The following is a 21,513-nucleotide window of genomic DNA, read 5'->3' as shown; positions in this document are numbered from 1 at the left end:
TACCTGGAGAACAACTGGTCTTACTATTAAAGACTGAGGCAAAGAAGGCATTAAGTACCTCAGACTTTTCCTCATCCTTTGTCACTATGATTCCCCCTGCATCCAATAAAGGATGGAGATTCTCCTTAGCCCTCCTGTTGGTGCTAATGTATTTATAAAAACATTTTTTATTGTCTTCTACAGAAGTAGCCAGATTGAGTTCCAGTTCAGCTTTGGCCTCTAATTTTCTCTCCCTGCATAACCTCATGACATCTTTGCAGTCCTCCTGAGTTGCCTGCCCCTTCTTCCAGAGGTCATAAACTCTCCGTTTTTTCCTGAGTTCCAGCCAAAGCTCTCTGTTCAGCCAGGCCGGCCTTCTCACCCACTAGCTCATTTTTCGGCACATGGGGACAGCCTACTCCTGTGCCTTTAAAATTTCCTTCTTGAACAATGCCTGTCTTCCAGCTCAGGGGGCTGGGTACCCCAAGAACAATTCGTCTTACTATTAAAGACTGAGGCAAAGAAGGCATTAAGTACCTCAGCCTTTTCCTCACCCTTTGTCACTATGTTTCCCCCTGCATCCAATAAAGGATGGAGATTCTCCTTAGCCCTCCTGTTGGTGCTAATGTATTTATAGAAACATTTTTTATTGTCTTCTACAGCAGTAGCCAGATTGAGTTCCAGTTCAGCTTTGGCCCTTCTAATTTTCTCCCTGCAGAACCTCAGTACATCTTTGCAGTCCTCCTGAGTTGCCTGCCCCTTCTTCCAGAGGTCATAAACTCTCCGTTTTTTCCTGAGTTCCAGCCAAAGCTCTCTGTTCAGCCAGGCCGGTCGTCTTCCCTGCCAGGTCATCTTTCATCTTTTGGTTGTAGCAGCTCATCTTCGACACCTCACAGTTCACTGCCTGCACCTTTGATCAGGAAAGTCCCACCTAAAATCCCTACCATAAAACCTTGGGCACAACGCAGCAAGGTGCCATGCCCGGATTCTTTCTCTCCCCCCAGTATCGTCCTATGCCACTGGGAAAATGAGTGCTAACCCCTACTCCATGCAATTGCACAGTTACAGCACATTTTGGAGTGAACAGCAATCTTTACCCTGAAAGGAAGAACAGGAATACTGGAATAACCCAGGACTATGAGGTACGTAGGAAGAACAAGAAAGGTAGTATCTGTTTCTAAGGTTCATCACTCTACCAGTGAGACTACAACCATCAGCATCTCTTGGAAATGAAGATAAAACTATTGCAAATCTCCTTTAACTGGGGACAAAGGCAAACTCTGTGAGACCTAGTACATTTCTCTGATACTGGGGCCAAGGATCTGGAAGTGAAAAATATCCCTGAGGTTTAAAAACAATTAAAAAAAATAAATGTAAGAGGCTGAGAACTGACCCAGGAGAATATAATTTCAAAAGGAAGAAATTAATAGCGCATAGTTACATAATAGCTTGCCCACAGACCCCATGAGCTACACTGGGAAGCCTTACAAGTGCTGCAATTAGCACTGAAGAAACTGTCAAATGTAGCAGAAGGTTTCAATGGGGCTTCAGCTGCCAGTGTCATGAATGTGTTACCATGACAGACGATCGGTTCCAGTGTGTTAATAACTCATTTATAAATGCAGCATGAGTTTGCTTAGAAGCACTATGCTTGCAGTAACTGAACCTAAAACTAGGTAAAAGTTACCAAAGGACAGCTTGCTGGTGCCTGTCACAGTTGTGCTTGGAACAACTCAGTATCCGTGAGGAACACCACGATCAGCCTCCTGGTTCTGTACTAGGCAACCTGGTCATCAGCTCCAGCAACAGAGGAGGGGAGACAAAGTAGTTCAGGTATATCCCCAGCCTCCTACATCCCTCCTTTCTACACCCTGTATACTAGGTTTAAAAAAAAAAGAAAAAGAAAAAAGGACTGGAATTAGCAACCCTGCTTTATACCAACAGACAGTTTCACTCCACAGCAGTAACTCCTCCTGGCCACTTACAGCCACAAAACTATAAAACAGCCACTCTAATAATGGAAGTGTGCTACGTTACAGCGAAAAGTCTTGCCCTGAACTGTGCTTTACTGAGTCCTGGTCCTTTTGGCTCTCTTCAAGGGGCGCGAGTAATCCTTGAAGTTTGACCGTGCCAATTTCAGGCCTGTTGACAAAGTCAAAGACGAGTTCTGCAAGATGCGAAAGGTGCAACAGATCCTCAAGACGGGGTCTGTCTCTCTGGGGGCTGGAGAGAAAACAGAGGATGCTGGTTGCAAGATTTTCTGCATCTAGCATTCGCATGAGGACCAACCGGGACTTTTCTGCCAATACAGTGCCCTCCATAGCTGATTCTGCCACAGCAAATTCTGGGACTTGATTTTTTGCTGTGAGCCAAGTTGTCCCTTTTTCCAGGTATCTGAGTTGGGATTTGTGGTGGGAGAGCTTAACTTACTGCAGTTAGGATGTAGTTTTAATTCATTATGAGGGGGTGCCCTTCAGTTGTGTGGACATCCAGGGTCAGGAAAAGATCTCGACAAGTTCATGTCTAAATAAAATTATGAATCTCCTCACTATATCCTTAATTAAATACCAAAGGATGCCTGGACAAGTTCATGTCTAAATAAAATTATGAATCTCCTCACTATATCCTTAATTAAATACCAATGGATGCCCGGACAAGTTCATGTCTATGCATTTCAAAACTGATTTAGACTGGTACCTTGCAGTGGACCAACAGGGAAACCTCCTCAATATTGGATGAGCACATTAAAGGAACTCTTCCTCTTTGTCAGTGGGAGAAATGGACGGAGCTTACTATAGTGCGACCTTGCCCACAAATGCAGTTGCATTCATGTCTAAAATCCTAGATGCAAACAATTGCAATCCTAAAGGAGGATCAATGATATGCATGATTTATACTTTAAGGGGAAAGCGTTGCCTTTCTATCCACAGCTGCCAGAGCATGTGACATCAGAGACTACCTCATGACCAGACAGAACATGTTGGCAGATGGTCTTAGTTCGGTGCTGCAGGAGTGGCAGCTAGTGGAGACACACACGGATCAATACTAACATTTTGTCTGCTTAACATACCCACTGCCTGAAAGGACAGACTTGACATGAAGCCTATGAATGATTCAAAGGAAAATCCTTGACCATTCTGGGTGCAGTGAGTGTTCCTGCAGGAAATCTGCCACTGGGAAAAGAAATTCAGTCTAAGGCAGCGTGTTTAATTTCTCTCACTGAAAAAATGATTAAGATTTCCCTTCTCAGGTACACTGTAGCATTTTTAGGAAGGAGAACATGTCACAGACATGAAGAGTCATGCCAGTGCCATGCAAAGGCATAAACATAGGTAAGCACACATTCCCACACGGACTCATAGCATAATACAGGTTGGAAGGGACCTCCAGAAGTTACCTATCCAATTGCCCGGGCAAAGCAAGACTGACTTCAAAGTTAGATGAAGTTGCTCAGAGCCTGGTCCCGTTGACTGTGAATCTCTTTGGGTCCCTGTTCCAGTGCTGCATAACTCTGAAAACTTTTTTGCCTTATATTCAACTGGAATTTCCACTGTTGCAACATACGCAGGTATGCACCGTGCACATACATATATGTGCACACACACATCCATCCAGATGCATATTTGCACATGCACACACATCCATCTGGAGTTTCAGGCACGAACACAAGTATGCACACATGGATGTTTACATGTGCACACAGATCCAGACATTTGCCCTTAAGGACACGTTCTACATGTAGCAGACGACAAGGATTTGCAGAGAACACTCGACAGCGTTGTGTTCAGTCCCTCGCTTTCAGTAGTTTCATGACACTGTTTTGCCAGACTCTCTGGAGAGCTATAAAGATCAAAGCAGCTAAGGATTTGGTGAAGAGCCTCCCCTCTCTTACACCACTTATACCGATATCCTGTGACTATTTCAAGCAGATGTGACCAGCTACAGAACTCAGCCCCACCAGTGAAGGCCCTCTCATCCCAGCACAGCCTACTCTTTCCTACAGACAGGCTGGATTATGCCAAGGGGCAGCTCAAGGAACCCTGGCACCTACTGCAGTACAGGGCTTTGCTAAGCCATACATGGGTTCATAGTGGTACATCTACACCAGTGCCTGGAACTAGAGCAAATCTTGGTGGTTTCATGTTCCATCACACACCAGTCCTAAGGACTCCCTGCCTCAGGGGGCAGATGGCAAAATGTCCAATGGATTAGTAATCCAGTACCCTTTTGAACCCAGTTATAAGACCCTACTTGCCCTCTCTCTCATCCCTCAACTTCTTCATTCCCTGCAGTAGATTATTTAGCAATTTGCCTGTGATGTCTTGTTCTGTACTGGGAAATCCAGTCAGCGCTGGGGGCACGAGACACCAACCTGCAACACATAGTCTAGGGCCAGATGCCGGAAACACTTTCTGGTTATGGTCAAGGTGCCTGTTGCCTCCTCCACTTCATGGGGCTTGTGCCGAGGTGCCTGGGCATTCTTCACCAGTGAAATCTCCATGTCCTCTCGCACCTTGTCAAACTGCTTCTTGGTTTCCTTGAACTTCCGGACATCACTGGAACCCAAAGAAGATGAGATGGTGAGAAGCATTGTTACAAAGCAGCCAGAATATTGCTGATACCAGCAGAGCAGGGAGAGGTGCAAGCAGGTACACTATGATCACCCAGAGATCCTGCTCCAGATCCCATTGGGATCCTAACCCACCCCACCAAGCTCCACCATGTCCAGCTGGACTGACTCCAGATTAACTCTAGACAGTCTTTCTTTAGAGACAGCTTGCAAGGAAGGATATTGGACCTTACATACTGCCTTCAAAACCTTAAGGAAATTCTCCAAGGACAGCACCCAGAAAGCCAGGCCAGATGGCATCCAGCCCTAAAGATAGTCCACAATTGCCCTCACGATAAGTGGTGAGCAGAACATTTCAGAACCTACCTGTGAAAACACATGCTTCGTATTTCACTTTGTGAAAAGAGTAAAACCAGCTACTTTTCAAATTCAGGACAGGGCATTCAACTAGGGCAGCCAGGCCGTTCACATGCATCTCTAGCTGATTCTGTCTTGTCTGACTGTAAAATCCAGACATTTGGCTATTCTTTTCCCCTTTTATAATAGGCACGTTTATTAACATTTGCATTTGGAAATACACGATCCACAACATGAACTTTCAAAGTTTTATTTACGCCTAGAGACCTCACATGGGATCAGGGGTCTGCTTGGCAGGGGCAGGAGGGAGGCTATAAAGGCATAGCAACAGGCAGGGTTTTTTGAGTTTGTTTGGTTGTTTTTTTAATTAAGTAGCAGGTACCATTCAGGAAGAACTTGATTTGAGTTGCATGACCATGAAGAAGTTTTTTTGAGTTTGTTTGGTTGTTTTTTTAAATTAAGTAGCAGGTACCATTCAGGTAGAACTTGATTTGAGTTGCATGACCATGCACGAGCACAGCAATTCCTGAAGATCAGCTCTTACAAGTGGCCCTGGTTCCTCAGGAGTTGAAAGCAGCAATGCCGATTTACAGCAGCTGTAACACAAACACTTATTTTCTGTCCAGGGGAGCTCCGTTTACCTCAATTATAAATTGTTATAACTTAAAGTAGTTAAAAACTCTTAGTAAATAAGTAGCATCCACTTATTCTTTGCCCTAGGGAAGATGAAGAGCCTCAGTTGAACATGACAGTCAGACAGTAAATGCTGAACTCTGCCCTGTGGCAAACTGTTTGAAATTGCATATACTTATGTATGGATCAGCCTCTGGCCAAGAGATTCTACCACGGGCAGGTACGGTAAGGACAAATGAAAACAGAGGTGATTGGATTACTGTTCTGGTGCTTACTGCTTCTTCAATTTGCCCTTAATGCTCAGGGCTGCTGAGTTAGATGGCCATCTAGCTCCATTCACAGGAAAATAACAGGGTCGCGTTTTGCATTTTTGGGTCACTTGCAGCAAAGGGCTGTGGGGATTTTACATAGCTTTTGATCCAACTCTGGAGAGAATGGCTTCCTCATCTGTGTGTATCCCTAGTGGAAAGGAGCAGGAGTGCGGAGGCGTGTGATACTGCTGGAAATTCTCAGCTAGCTCTAAGCCAGACTGCAGCAGCAGGACTGCGACCTCAAGACTTCACTAATAAAAACCCTCCTACTCAGCAAGGTGTGTAGCTTGGTAACGTGCTAAGGCAGTCACACAGCACTTGGCTACTGACAGCATGGGCAGGGCAAGCTGACCTCTCCTGTGCGTACCAAGTAAACAAACCAGGCAAAGACCTTCAGGGCTTGGGGACAGGGAGGGCAGGTCAGAGGGTAAATACTGCCCTCTCAGATATGCATGAATCACCACGCAAGGGCACAACTCCCATTGTTCCTTTGTTCTCATCGTCAGCCAGTAAGTCGCAGATCAGCCCTAGGTAGATTATTCAAAATGGGTCCAAGCACAGAAATTATTTTCCAACCACGGGCAGGAGCAATGCAAAGATCAAAGCACCAGGGCCTGCAAGCACAGAGGTTGAACAGCAGAAGTGCAAAAAAGAGTAAGTTGCAAAGATGCTGAAAGGATGACAGACCCAAAATGAAGGAGAAATTCCCCCTTCCGACTGCCAACCTTCAGCAGATTAAATCTGAACTCATCAGAGAAATGATTATGGAGAAAGCCACGGCAGGGCGAGTGCTAGGCAAGAAGATGGGGATGAGGAATGGGGGGGTCAGCTAGGGACCCCCTCCCTCCATCAAACCACACAGCTGCTGAGGGATTCAGTCAATTACCAGTTCCCATGGCAACCAGCTCCTGCTCAGCTGAAGGCCCCAGTTGTCTCTCTGACCTATATTCAGCTGACTTGGGATCCCATGCTGCACTAGGTACCTGCCCTGGGGAAAAGAGGCACTCGGAGGAAACGTGCAGCAGTGGCAGGGACAGCCTGCTGAGAGACTTGATCAAAGGTACTGACTGTCCCCATTCAATTAACTCCCTGGGCCCAGTTCTTGTGCACCTCAGGCCTGCCTTGTACAGGTTAGCATCCTTAATATGCAATATTCCGCCTTGCCCACACCAGGGCATTGTAACTTGCTTTCCATTAGCAGAGAACTCTGAACCAGCGGTCAAGCTCCAAGCTGAAGGCACAGTGATGATTAGCTGCTCCCTCCACACAAGAAGGGCCCTCCTGTCTGTAAGTCTCATCTTCCAGACAGATGCTCAGGTTACTCCAGAAGAGCAGGGCTGCTGTAATTTTGAGTGACTAAGCATGTTGTGTGGAGAGCTAAGAACAGAATGATTCTGCTGGACCCCAAAGTCATTTGGCAGCAAAGCTCCTCCCTTCTGCAAGCATGCACTGCTTTAAACCACTAATGAAACTCTGCATCGAACATAAGATAACATAAGATGTAGAGCTGGCCCTGCTCTGCAGGGATCTTAACTCTAGGATGTTTAACCTAGAAAATCAGTGAGAAGCAGCAAAGATGGGCTCTGCGGATGAACTTTACCAGACTTCGGGATGATGCTCTCGTCTGGAAGTATGCCTCATGTCCAGCTTTAACCATGAGCTGGGAACAGGATGAAGACACCTGGTTGACAACAGAGCAACCAAATGACAGTGTAGCAAGATGACAGCAACAGCCATCCCACAAACTAGATCCTTTCCTCTGCCCTTCAGTGTCTCTTCTGCTCCAAGCAGAGCCCTCAGTAGTTGTGTGGAGGTTGTAGTTCTGTTTCCAGTGCACAAAGGACAGATGCAATGGAAGTTAAAGAAGCTGAAGACCAAACTGGTAAGACAAGTACTCACTCTTTCACAAAATTGTGCAGCTGTTGCCGGACTGACCTCTGAGCCTGGTCAAACAGGATCTGAAAGAAAAGAGAGGGAAAAGAATATCAAATATTTTTGCAACATGGAAACATTGAGGAGTCAGAAAATCCATGAATGCCCTCTAGGACCTTCAATGTGAGGGACTCAGCATTACTCCAGGGCTTAGTGGTGTCCGTTACTTGATGGCTGTCATAATGGATAACAACTTGTTTCTGTAGCTGCAGCACTCCCTTACAAGTGCAGAATTCCTGGACTTGCGGGTTTCACAGCCTGTGCCAGGGCTCTGAATGTCCCAAAGAGACTTACGCCACCAACATACCTTCATAAGAGGAGTATTTGTAGGAGCAGTTGCCTTCATAGTCCCCACTTTGAATTGTCTCTCCCGAGCCTCAAATTTCTCACTTTGCCAGAGGAGGGCACTGTCACCTCAACACTACATCACTTACAGAAGGAGACAGGAACAATCGCTGAAGGTACATCACAGCCAGCCACATGCTGATTAACACGGGTGAGAGGTCCAAGTATACAGTATAAAGAGACTTAGTTCCTACAAGTCTGAAGTTTTACTCCTCTGTCTGTCCCTCACAAAAAAATGGTCCCAAGCCCGTTACTCTACACCCACTGCCCATCTCATCTCCAGCCCTCCCCATCTTCCTTCAAGAAATGTTGTCCCCCTACCCTCCGCTAGATGCCAAACAGTGGTGTCTGCTCAGATCCCTCCCATCCATCTCTGACGGGCACGATTACAAATAACTCCGTATTTCAGACACGCATCGGGATGACACAGCATTTTGCCTAACTGGGACCAGATGGGCAGAGGCTCCCAGACCACACAGCAACTGCAGCAGGAAGTACACATCATCCCAGGGTTACAGAGAAAAGCCGCTGGCCACGCTGCAGCTAAAAAGAATGGCCCACAAAGAACGGACAGGGACCCCACTTCATTCCACCATCAGGAACACGAGGCCTGGGCACTGGCCCAAAACTTAATGATACCCTGAAACATCACAGTGCTGGGGTCTGGCATCACTACAGCTGTTTGGCGTGAGTAACCCTGGCTCATTTGCTCCAACTTATCACTGTATCTCGAGCAGCCAATTTAACCTAGAGAGGTCCTGGAACACACAACGGTAACTGTGTCTGTCCTCCTGAGCATGCAGTCACCAGGAACAGCATTTCCCAATCCAGCATTTGGCCTTGCTTTCTCTCCTGAAAGGACCAAAGCCCTTTCAGGGGAGGCTGCTGAGCCCACAGCGTGTGAGGGACTGTTCTCAACCAGGGAGTGTGAGGCTGACACAGGACTTCGTCAAGGCACCTTCTCTCAGCAAGCAGACTGTATGAAGCCCTTTGGATTAAAACAAACACCTTTTTCCAGTTTGCTTTTTTTCCCCCCTCCTCTTTGTGGCAAGCTTGGATTTCCAGTGGGAGTTTTTTGGGCAGCTTCCCTTGACACCCCACCTACCATCTCTCCTTTCCTTTTCTGGCCACCTTCTCTGCTTCACTACACAGTTCAGGTAAGACCCAGAAGCGGTGAGCACCTCTGGGTCCCCTGGCTTTTTCCAAGAGGCAGGAACAGTCATCTTATATCAGACCATTTACAGTGCAAAAGAGCTGGCATTGCCTAAAGCAGCAGCTTTTTGTGAGGAGGTGATGGGTTAACCTTGTCTGGCTGCCAGGTGCCCACCAAACCACTCTCTCACCACCCCTCCTCAGCAAGACAAGGGGAGAAAATAAGATTAAAAAGTTCATGGGTTGAGATAAGTACAGGGAGATCACTCACCAGTGGCTGCCAGGTGCCCACCAAACCACTCTCTCACCACCCCTCCTCAGCAAGACAAGGGGAGAAAATAAGATTAAAAAGTTCATGGGTTGAGATAAGTACAGGGAGATCACTCACCAGTTACCCTCACAGGCAAAACAGACTTGACTTGGGGAAGATTGATTTAATTAATTGCCAATTAAAAGTAGAGGATAGTGAGATACAAGAACAAAACTAAAAACACCTGCCCCCCCAGAGCACGATCCGCATTCCCAGCCTGAGCAATACTCTCTCCACAACACTAAGATCTTGGCAGGCACTGCAGAGACCTGACATGTGACACACTCTGAGGTGGTCACAAGCTGTAACCTTCTCATGCCCCGTAGTAATCTACCAGCAAAACCACTCTGGTTCACTCCTAACCCTTCCTTCCAGTGCCAACAGACTCAGACACAGATGTCCTCTCTATCTAACATCTCCCACTAGGAGATAAGCAAGTCATGCTTCTGACACTACACAGGTGTGCTACTCCAAACAGAATGCAAAGCACTGCGTAGAAGCAGCAGCATTGGCTGCAGAGCCTCAAACACATTCATTATGTGTACTGCTGCAGCCAAGGACAAAGCAAGAAACATGCCAGGACTAGCTGAGTATAAACAGCCATGAACGGCCTCTAAATATGAACAGATGCAAAGCAAGGGGGAAAGAAAGAAAAGCCCAAGACCACCCAGTTTTGTGTTTTTACCAATATAAATTATTTACTGCTCTTGGCATCCATTTGCTCTCTCCAACAGTGCTCCAAGAGGCATTGGCCTGCAACTTTTTCCACGGAGCAGCTTCCCCAAGTGATGTTTGGGCACTGACAATGCTTCCCTCCACTCATGATACAATGCAGGGATAAGCAAGCAGCAAGAAAGCCATCTGGCTCCCACCTGCACCTACATCTGTAAAGTCTCCATCATTGGTTTCCTCCAGGATGACACATTTGCTTAGGATCAGGGAAAGGAAGGGACACCATTATGTCGTACTCAGGACTGCAGACAAGTACCCTGGGACATTCCAGGGAAGAATGGATTCCAGGGTACATAAAAATCAAACCACACAGCTAAGGAACAGGGCTTCCTCAGCTTGATAAATAGCAAATCTGGGCTACACAAAGCTACCATGTGGACATGAACCAATGTGATTGAACAGCTTCACAGAAACGCAGGCCGTTCCCTGTTGTGCGATGACAAGCAGATACCACACTAGGCAGTGCTAGCGTGGAGCACCTACATCCACCTTACCATTCCTGCCTGGAAAAATCAGCTCCCAGCTGGTGCCCTAGGGTACTGCACTGAAAGAAGCAAGCAAATATCCGCTGAGCACTCAGTACGCAGGACAAACCGAGCAAGGTCCCAGACCAGGCAGATCACCCTGGAAGTAGGATACTGCCCTTGCCCTTCTGTGGTAGTCAGAAAGGCTCTGCCCACCGGTGTCTGGCTGGAAGAAGGACAGATGCTTTGAACAGCACAAGTGAAGCATTTAAAGAAGGTCTCTGCCTGTAACAGGGAGGCACTCTCCCAGCAGGGCGCTTCCAGGCCTATGTGCAATGCTCTCCTCCTGCCACAGCATGGGCTTGTTCTCAGGCTGCCTAGAAGAAGAATTAACTAAGGATTCAGTCAAGGTCTAAAAGTCAGAGCTCATAAAACTGCTCCTTACTGAAGCTGTTTACTGAGAGGGAACTGAACTCGTGGTGATCACATAAGCAGTATTCCTATGCCTGTGGTACAGGGACATTTCCATGTGGAATTTTAACTTAAATATATCTGTATCAGAACAGGAGAACTGCACATACAAGGACACAGGCCATATATATCCATCTCCTGCTCTGTCAGTACTCCTCTCCCCTGCTCCTGTTACTCATGCACTGAGCCCCACACCACTGTGATAGTGCCCTTCCTTCCAGTCTGCACCAATTCATACAGTGCAAGTCTGGGGCAGGGATTGCCAAGTGGTTTGTGAGGGGATACCAGGTAATGAATACGCCTTTCCTGCCAGCAGGATCTCTGCTGAGAAGCATCCTACGATACCAGCATTACTTTTATAGCTTCTTCATTAATTTTGCCAGGCAAGATCACCAGGGGAATATTTTCAAGTGGGTCCTCCATTCAATTTTCAACGCAAAATAAATAGAGTTTTAAGAGCTAGAATTTCAAATATAAAATCATCCCTTGGCTTTTTCCTCCTTTCCCAGACATACTTGGAACAAATAATTTGCTTTGAGATTTTCCAGACCAAATACCACCCCACCCTCCCTCTTAGCTTCCACCAAGAGATGAGAGGTCCAGCCTATGACTCACAAACATCTGTGCCTGAGGAAGGTCAGCATGAAAGAAGGGAGTTAACACAGCTCCCACCCAACAGCAGCAAAAGGCTAGATCCTACCTTCCACTTTCCCAGCATGGGCTTCTGAGGAAATGGGATAAATCCAAACCTGTGTTTGAAAGGGGACTAGAATTTCACACCCCCCAAGAAATGAAAGCAAGTTCAGTGGCGCAGGATGTTATTCCTGGAACTGCAAGCCTAAAAATCAAGATACAGGACATCAGAGATCCAAAGGGATGCCACTGGTACAGCACTCCCCCATGACTCACTGCAGAGCCTACCAGAGGCGAGGCGAGGCGATCCCACGAGGCTCCAAAGCAAAGCAGAAGCTAAAGAGAAGCGAGATTGCCTGGCTGTGGACTGCTTCTCTCAGCACTTACATGCATGAAGTTCAGAAGTAGGACACCACAGCTGCACATGGGAATAGTGCTCGAGTAGAGATTAGAGGTAGGCGACAGCATTTCTGGTGGGAATTTGTCAAGGAGCAGCAGAGACCATTGGACCAGGAGCTAAGGGGGGATAACGCAGTTGGCAGGGCAGGGGCCTCACCAGCCAAGGCTCCATCCCACCAAACCAAGAACGCAGGGCAGGTCCAGAGATGGTGGCCAGATTCAACCAAGAGCCCAGACTGTCAGCTAAGTTTGCGGTGGCAAGGCAGGTCCGAGACCAAGCTGGGAATTTGGTCCACGTATCAGAGTCAGGCCCAGAGATTGCCAGGCAGATCCATAGTGACAGGGCAAGTCCAGCACCAAGCTAGAAAAAAAATCAGTCTGTAAGTTGGGATCACCAGGGTCCATAGCTGGGTATGGCTGTAGCTGAGCTGGAGACCTGTGCTCCTACAGCACAGCTCAAACCAAGACTGAAGGCCCCGGGCAGAGCTTAAATGGAGTGCCTGGGCCCACGGGTGGAGGGTGTGGGTGGAGGCCCCAGGTGAAGCTGGTCAGGTCCGTTAAGGTCTATTAGTGCACTGAGAGCCATAGCCCGAGATGAGATCAAGATCACTAAGCGAATCAGCCATTCTCCTGCAACCACTGGCCCCAGCTGATGAGACGGAGGGTGTGGAGCTTCCTCTGCGGCTGCCTGACATATGGACAAAGGCAGCTCTCCCTTCTCCAGCTCCGCCAATTCATCACCCCAGCCACAGCAGTCATGAGCTGGATGAGTCACATCTCTGCGCTTATCTCTCTCATGGCCAGTCTGGAGGCCTCGTTCTCACCGACATCCCCAGAAACGGTCTGGGGACTGGTTTATATTGCATTTAAATGAGAGTTGGTTGTCTGGTAGCCTGGGAATCAGAGCCTGATCCTTTTATCCGGTCTCGGGAACCCTGTCCCATCAGCAGTCTCCCAAGCTGGGGGCACTGCAGTGTGTCTGTGAGAGAGGGAGGCAGCTACAGCCAGGCCGGCGGGGCTGGCCGGTCAGCTACAGGGCTGGCCCAGACGTGATTCTGTCGGCTGTCTCTGAGCATCTGCTGGGGAACAAAAGTGACCACCCTCCCCAGCCTGCAGAAGGTGATCATCCATAATCTTTATGTCAGCCTTCCTGTCAGACACCCTGCTCCCCACAGATGGCCCATTCTGCTGATAAGCCCCTTGTGCTGATCAAACACGGCACTGTTAGGACTGCAGTGGCTTCGGCAGTCTGTCCTGGCCTCTCCACCTCTTCCTCTTCTCTTCAACTACCTGTCCTGCTGCAGAGTTGCAAAGAGGTTTTCCAAAACCTGGGTGCTTTCTTGTTCAATGGCATGTCTATCCAAGCTGAGGTCAGGGTGTGCCTGACAGAGCGTTTGAAAGAGCATATAAATACCACTGCAGCTGCTCAAATAACAAAATAAAACTCAACAATGACAGCATACTGTACATTTTCCCCTGATTTCATATTCCTACAGTTTACTTCTCTTTCAGTGCAGCTTCTAGCAGCTGAATATAGTAAACTAAGGGGCAGGAGGGCCAGGCAGAATTCAAGCATACTTTGTTTGGCAGGGGATGCTTAAATGACTTTTATTCCTGTCTGGCTATATGATTTGGTCCTACATCTCTTGAGCAATGGCCCACCAGATAAATGCCACCCATGAACAGCATTCCATCTGTGATGCCTTTGTAATACAGCTCACTTGAGGATTTGTGCTCTGGAAAACAAGCCGACAACACTACTTCTATTACACATGTCGGATGTCAACACAGCCGAAGCCTAACTTCCGAGCCAAGCTGAAGTTGAGTCTCTCTCACAAAAAGCTCAAGAGCTCCAGTTTGTGCTTAGGTCAAAGGACATTTGTTCCTGCCCCTTACATATTATTGAAGCTGCTTCTCTCCCCTAACTAGAAAGCGGACATCCTAAGATGTTCTAGAAACTGACAAAAACCTAGTCTTTCTGAAACCCAGAATGCAGCACTGAGCTCGTGTTAACTGCTAGACTGGTATCCAACTTCAAAGGCAGCAGCTCACTAAAGTCTTTTGGACTAGCGTAATGTCCTTGCACTAGGACACGATGGCAAAAACTGTGAAGCCATGAGACGACAGAAAGCATCTCCCCTGTCAGATGGTAATTCTGCATCCACAAATGATATCCCTTACTGTGGTAGCTTGATGCACCTGGACCTTTCCAAAGTGCTGTCAGAAAATGCAGGTGGTCCACCCAACCCTGTGGAGAATAGGCAGCTTGGAAGCATTCTCCACTTTCACTTCCTTCTTCCTTCCCCCTGAACTCCGCCACTACCCTCCACCCGTGACATCTGCCATCTGCCTCACTGACTCATCACAGCCTGGGTGGCTTTTCTTCTTGTCAGCAGGAAATGCTTCCTGGCTCGCTCAGCATAGCTAGATCTCCCCTGCAAGCTGCTCCTGCTCCTGCTGGAGGATTCCTGTGACGTAGCTACAGTGATTTATGGCAGACGGGAAAGCTTAGGACTTCACGAAGCTCAACACAGCGCTGTCTGGAGTAGCACTGATGAGAGCAATGTTAATGTTACATCTTCTGAGCTGGAAAATACCTGGTGCTGCTGAAAATGCACTTAGGAGGTTCAGCCAGAGTAATCCTATCACAACAGCACTTTCACTTGCATCCTTTCACTTTTCTTATCTTTCTGATCACACAGAGAGAGGGAACTGCATGGGAAAGAGCCTTGATGCGTAAATGTGGCAAGGCTGTGCTGCAGATCCTGGTATTTCCTTCCAAGGCATGTGTAGGGCAATAGCCTGGTGGGGAAACTGCCTCTCATTCTTTGACAGAGCCAGGGATTATTGCATCCCCGCATTCACTGCCTCTCGCCCTTGTATAACCTGGAGCCTCCCCTTCCCTAGTTCCTTGGAAGTGGATGCTGACAGCTTTGAACTATCTATAAGTTGTACAACTCTTAATCTGGACAGCTAGTCAGCACCAAGAGGTTGGCATGGAGCATAGCCAGTTGTGTCTGCTTTAAAAGTCTATGGAAAGGATTACCCTGCCTTCACAAGTGCTGATTAGGTACGTGACTGCACTAGAAAGAACTGCACCTAAAAGCAGCGCAGGGAACTCTGACCTAATCAGAATTTTGGGGGGAACAAAATCCACTTCAAGTCTAGTGTTTAACAGCCTTTGGCAATGGGGTGAAAAAAACGTGTGAGCTTCTGCACTGCTTTAATTCCAAACACCGTTGCCTAGCCTCATAGTGGAAATCCAACAGCCCACAATTACCAGCTGCCTCTCTAGAACTGATGGCAACTTTATGCTCCTTTACCTGTGGGGATACCTTGTTACACTCATGTACTTAATTACATTCATCAGATTCTGTAAAAAGAGGGAAAGGTGGTTTTCTCACATATAATGGTCTGGCAGATTGCTATGCCTTTCAACCTGTTCCATGTTTTAAGGAGGGTGATAAGGAGGAAGGAAGGAGACAAGCAAACAAACATGCAGGTTTTGGAGCTGACAGCACAGCACCTGCCTGCAGACAAGCAAGGAGCATTTCCAGTACAGAAGAGCTTGGCAAGCCACAGTCAAAATTTATTCACTCCGGTGTGGTATGTAGGGAGGAGGAGGGGTCACAGGGGAGACTTCAGGCCCTCGAGCAAAATTCCAGTTCATGCCACTCAGGTAAAAATGTGAAAGGAAACGGTTCACTCTGGCGAATGCGCAGGAAGGTTGCTGCAAGGCCCTGGCATCCCTGTCTGCCACCCGCTGCTCAGAGGTCTCACAGAGGTAGCTGGAAACTTGTCCCCTGTCATGGATCATGCACCTCTAACCAGCGCGTGGAAGCTCGCCTGATGAGGCGATGTGATACAGCATCCTTCAGACAGTTCAGCTGTGCCCCATGCTGCAAAGACCGCATGTGCCAGAGAACGGGTAGGGGAGTTTCTGCAGAATGTCAGCTCGTTCTGTGTTGAGGCAAAGGCTCCTGGCAGGTAGGGGAGCGATAGAACAGAAGAGTACAAATAATGGGACAGACCATAACATTCACTGGAGGGAAGTGCTCTGGGATATTGAAGTGTTTACACAGTGAGGGGAAGACCCCTCACTCCCTCAGGATCTCAGGTACAAGGAATTTTTCAGCAGTAAGATTTCATTTTCACTCGGGGGTAGGAAGTGCAAGCTAACACTGCAAAGGTGTCCAAGTGCCTCAGTTTCACTGAGTCCAGCGGTACTTGGAGAACTAAATACCTCTGAGACCCTGCATCTCTGCCCTGCTTGTGTTTGGCAAAGAGCCAATTACCCTAACCACTGTACTTTTACAAGTACTGGAGGTAATAGCTGATGCTTTTAAATTCTTAGCACAGCTGACAAGTGCAGGACTCCTACAGTCAATAGGGAAAGGTGGCGCATTTTGCTTTTGGAACATGGGGAGGAGTCACAGACATTTCTCATCAGGTACCTTCCTCCTGCACGAACTGAAATTTTGGGTCTAGGATGCCTGAGGCTGGGGACCCTTATCCCTTAGATATGTAAAGTAGCACTAGTACAACTGAGAATCAGACTACTGAATTGCTGTTAGAAAAGATGAGTACAGGAATTCAGCGGACCTACACACTGCCATGATTGTTAGGAGAGGGAAATGACAGTCCCCTAAAGCAAGATGCAATATTCATCACACGCAGTACAGCCACCAAGAGAAATACATGCACAGCACCCTGCCTTGAATCTGACTCCGAGGTGACATGGCAGCCAGCAGGACCTTTGGCTTTTCTGCTGATGCTACTACCAACATCTGTAGCTGCAGCGATGCCTCAAGAGGTCAGCATTGTAATATCAGTAGGAAGCTCTTTTTCAAGCCACTAAGCATACGTTTCTGAACAGAACACCCTAGGAAGGCAATTGCCCAAGATGCTGGAAGGCCATTTTCCCTAGAGCAGCAAGCAAAATCAGCCTCCCAGCTAAGCAGTTGGCACGTTACAGAAACACATCCTCTGGGGCTGCTAGGGCAGTGCCATTCTCCAGCTCACTGGTCAAATCAAACACAACCAGCTAGAGACATTAGTTCCCTGATCTCTTACTCAATCATCGTTACTTGTATCAGTTTGTCTGAGCCATCTAACCTTTCCTGTCTCCCCTACAAAGCCATCCCCAGTAAAACAGCTGCCCAAGCAAGCTACGTTAGGCAGTCAACACGACCAGCCAAAGCCAGGAGCCCAAACTTCTTAAATACTTAAGTGGGAGAGGCAGTCACCTCCAGAGGACAGTTCAGGGATGCCTTGGACCATAGCTTCATGAACCTTTTCAGCCAGCACAAGCTAGCACTGCAGTCAAGAGTTCGCTGTGTTTGTGTGGCCGCATCGTGAAATGGCTTTAACTAGCTAAAAACCCGGCTAGCTTGGACACAGGCCAGTGCCCTCTGCAGCTGTGTGACCCCCTGAGCCAGCACTAGGGAGGGATGACAAGGGTGCTGGAAAAAGTTAAAAATGGAGAGAAGGCAAGGGGGGCGGCAGGACTGCCTCTCGCTGCGGTACGGCTAGTCTGTGCTGGCTGGAAGAGGTCATGAAACCGCTTAGACTAAAGCAAGTCCTGAGGGAAGCCAGTGTCCTAACTGGGAACTAACCCAGAAGGTGTGAGTGCTTTCTGCACTGCTGCACTTGGTTCTGCAAGGGTCAAACAGCTTTATCATTTGGTTGCTTTGCTTTCTCTCACCAAGCCAAAGCCAGAACCACAGATCTGAATGGGGAAGGGACAACGCAGAATTGCTCCCTGCACTGTTTGCTGAGCAGCCTGTTGATTGTGGTTGAAATCCTCCACGGACACTATTCCCCATGGAGCAGTGCTGCTCTTTCACAGTACGTCTTACTCAAATTTCATTATCAGACAGGGGCCCAACACTGTTTCCAGTTATATCAGTGTAATCTCCTAGAAATCTGTGTGGCTGAACACAATTTGAATCCCAGCACCTTTAATCTCAGTATTAAACCTATCCTCTCTTCCCTTTGTCTGTCTGCCCTCCCTTGGTTTCACTCCTTTCTACAGTTTGGGCAAAAATTCTATTACCCGAGGTGTTGATTCATCTTTCTGACAATCCTGGTATTTACCTGGCAGGAATTAGCAGAGCTTCTGTGAGTCGTTAGTCTGTGTGTCCTCCCAATAGCCCCTCAGAAACAGGAAAGTACTTGAAATGCTTTTTGCAGATATGGAAGCTGAGACATAAATGTACAATAGTCCAGATCCATAAAGTTATTGAGGTTTCTAACTTCTGTGCATGCTTTGACATGAGTAAGGCATTAGCCCAAATGCACGTGGCTAAGAACACAAAAAAAGGCAGAGGACACTGACTCCAGCTCTTCTGAACTCAACTCTCTCCTTTGGCATCTGTCCTCTAAGGTTGCTTTGATGTTTTTCCCTCCTTATGCATTAAAAGGAAGGTGGGAATGCTCTGGAGCTCAGTGTGTTCATCTTCTACAATCAAGCAGGTTTTATGCTTGGATTTTGCTGAACTAGAATCAGGACATCTCCGGGCCCCGTGCTCTAGCAATAAAATTACAGAACAAGCTTTTCCAACCGATTTTTTTGGGATATTTTCCCTTCTTTTTAACTTGTTCCAGTTGTACATACTGTCCTGGCCACATTCCTAGAGTAAGCACTGACAACTGTTTCATAGCTGAGATCCTCAGACGTGGATGAGCCAAGATACACATACACACACACGCACAGGCACACACAAAGGAGACAGCAGAAGGCACTAAAAATAACTCAGCAACAGCTGTCGGAGAGGGCTCAAGATGCAGCAGCCATTCCAAAGGCACCTCCTGGAGAGGGACTCGCACTGCTGTGCACCAAGGAAGGAGGGTGCTCTCCAAAGGCTGGGGGGAAGGAGGATTTAAGCACATTTCCCTTGTGCATGCAGCTGGTGGTAGGGAAATACTGCCTTTTACAAGCCCTGAGTCACACGTAGTGGAGAGCTCACCCCTGCTGAACAGGGTGGGGTGCATGGGAAGGGTTATACCACATGAGCTGGGGATTTGACAGCTCTGGGAAGGGTCCTTCTGCTTATTAGTTGGCTGAGGCAAGAGCAATCCCAGAAGTGCCACTTCTGGCAGAGACCAGGGATCCTGGGGAAGCTGCACAGCTGGCGTAGTGGAACTTGCAGACAGCATTCTGCTTCTCGAGGTTTCTGGCTGGGACTGCTTCCTCATGGCTGGGCTGCACGCACTCCTCAGCCCAGCCCCTATCAGCGCAGCTGTGATGTGATGTGATCCCCGGAATGAAGGGGCAGCTTCTCAGGGGTTCATATGCTCCTTGGCAGAAAGGCCTTACGTTTTCAGAGGGAATTTGAGCAGCATCAGAAAATCAGGGTTTGACTTTCCCTGCTTTGACACAAACACAGCTTTTCTCTGATGCTCACACTGGTTTATTCATTCTCTCCCCACCACCAACATTGCCGTACAGCTCTTTGACTGTTCCCAAATACTAACAGTCCTAGGAGAGCTGCGTGTGCAGTACCTCTTTTCCCTGTCATTTTTCACTAGGAAACAGACTTCTCACCTGCTTCATGAAATAATTAAATGGACTTGATTAAGCTTCTTCTCCAGCTGCACGTGGTTAACTTGCATCCCGAAAGCAAGCATCGTGCCTAATGTACTTTGACAGAGGCATCATGGTATAAAAGTGGGTCAGTCCAGTGCTGACACCCTGAAGCTTCCTTCACTTTAAAGCACTTGTGCTTTAAGCTCCTACTGCATTACAGACTTAAAATTGTGGGTCTGGCCTGGAGCCACCAAGCATGAAGCACCGTCCTCTTCTACGAGGTTGACAGATGCCACGGCTGGATGTTTGGGATGGAGAAAGGGCAGATTCTAACTCCCTGGGCTCTGTTAGTGAGATACAGTCAGCTCAGGAGAACAGCCATTGTCCGGGCATTTCCCTCCTTTCATCTCAGTGTAGCATTAACATGTCCTGTGTTATCCTTAAACACAGAGCTGCACACAACTCACTGAGTCTGCTCCCAGCATCAACTGAACAATGCAGTCCTTTCGGTTTGATCCATTCACAGCCTTGCCGCTGTCCTAATGCCACAAACTTGAATGCCAAGCTTCAGAGTGTATTCCAAATCTGCAGCAACAAGGCTATACATGCAAGCTGTTAACAGCCAGAGTCCTGAGTTGTCAGAGCGCCTCAGGACCCTGTCTGTCCTCACTGCAAAATCCTGTGCTATCCAAAAAGAAGAACAAGGCATCTAGAGTGCGGGACCTTTGTGAGCTCTCCTCTTCCTTCGACAAAGGGTCTCTAACCTCACCCTTCTACATATTCGTTGTACATCTCTGATCTGAAATGAGCCAGAAGGCACCCATGCAACAATACATACCCTTTCACTAAGTGGGACCTCCTCTGCAAGCCTGGGGAAATCCCATTTGCTACCGTACATGATGCATCAGGACGGCTCATCGTGAGTACACAGGCTCACAGCTCATCCAATTCAATATCGTTGCAAGAGGCAACAATAACTCCCAGCCCTTTGCTGCTCTTTTGGCTACGCAATGTGCAGGGACTGGAACCTGAAAGACACTCCCGTCACGGACCCCACCTTTGTGCAGTGTCAAGTAAACCAAACAGAGAAGACCATCAATCGGTGCCTTGAGAAAGAGGTTGCCATCAGCACACAAAAAGACAAGAAGAAGCGGCATCTTACCATGTGATAGTTAATCATTTCCTGCAGACTGTCTCCAAATTTATCGAGGCACTCCTGCAAAAAAAGGTAAAGAGAACTGGCAGTGAATAGAAGCAGCTGCCCTTCCTTCCCAGGGGTTCAACGGCTGAGAGAGACTCTCATTAAGCCACTGAAGGGCCACTCTGCCATTTGGCAAGAAGGCATTTCAAAAACATCTGACATTGAAGCCATAGGCTCCCTGCCCTTTCCAGTTTAGTGCTGAAATCAACATGTCGGTTGTCACTTGTGAAGGCTGGTTACCTGCGCTTCCTAAATAACTGATGCTTACTGACCTAGATTCCAACAACCTTGCCAGCACTGTGGCTTCTTAAAAGTCCAGTTGTCGTGGTTTAACCCCAGTCGGCAACCAAGCACCACCCAGCCGCTCGCTCACCCTCCCCCCTGTCCCCAGTGGGACGGGGGAGAAAATCGGAAGAGCAAAAGCGAGAGAACTCGTGGGTTGAGACAAGAACAGCTTAACACTTGAAATAAAATAATAAAATAAAATAATAATAAT

At 47.8% G+C, this 21,513-nt stretch overlaps 1 protein-coding gene across 1 annotated transcript in view; it reads right to left on the bottom strand.

Annotated features, from left to right (window-relative positions):
- The window catches only part of ACAP3 (ArfGAP with coiled-coil, ankyrin repeat and PH domains 3), a 56,622-nt gene that overhangs the window by 25,633 nt on the left and 9,476 nt on the right, over positions 1-21,513 (bottom strand). Inside the window, exons 4-6 of the mRNA XM_009274184.2 lie at positions 20,979-21,032; positions 7,750-7,808; positions 4,352-4,535 (exon numbers count right to left, since the gene is read on the bottom strand). Of these exons, the coding sequence (XP_009272459.2) occupies positions 4,352-4,535; positions 7,750-7,808; positions 20,979-21,032 (297 nt within the window). The remainder of the gene's footprint in view (positions 1-4,351; positions 4,536-7,749; positions 7,809-20,978; positions 21,033-21,513) is intronic.

The sequence above is a fragment of the Aptenodytes forsteri genome, unplaced genomic scaffold (assembly GCF_000699145.1).
Source record: "Aptenodytes forsteri isolate BGI_AS27 unplaced genomic scaffold, ASM69914v1 Scaffold16, whole genome shotgun sequence".
NCBI lineage: Eukaryota > Metazoa > Chordata > Aves > Sphenisciformes > Spheniscidae > Aptenodytes > Aptenodytes forsteri.
This window is presented reverse-complemented; position numbering and strand designations above follow the sequence as displayed.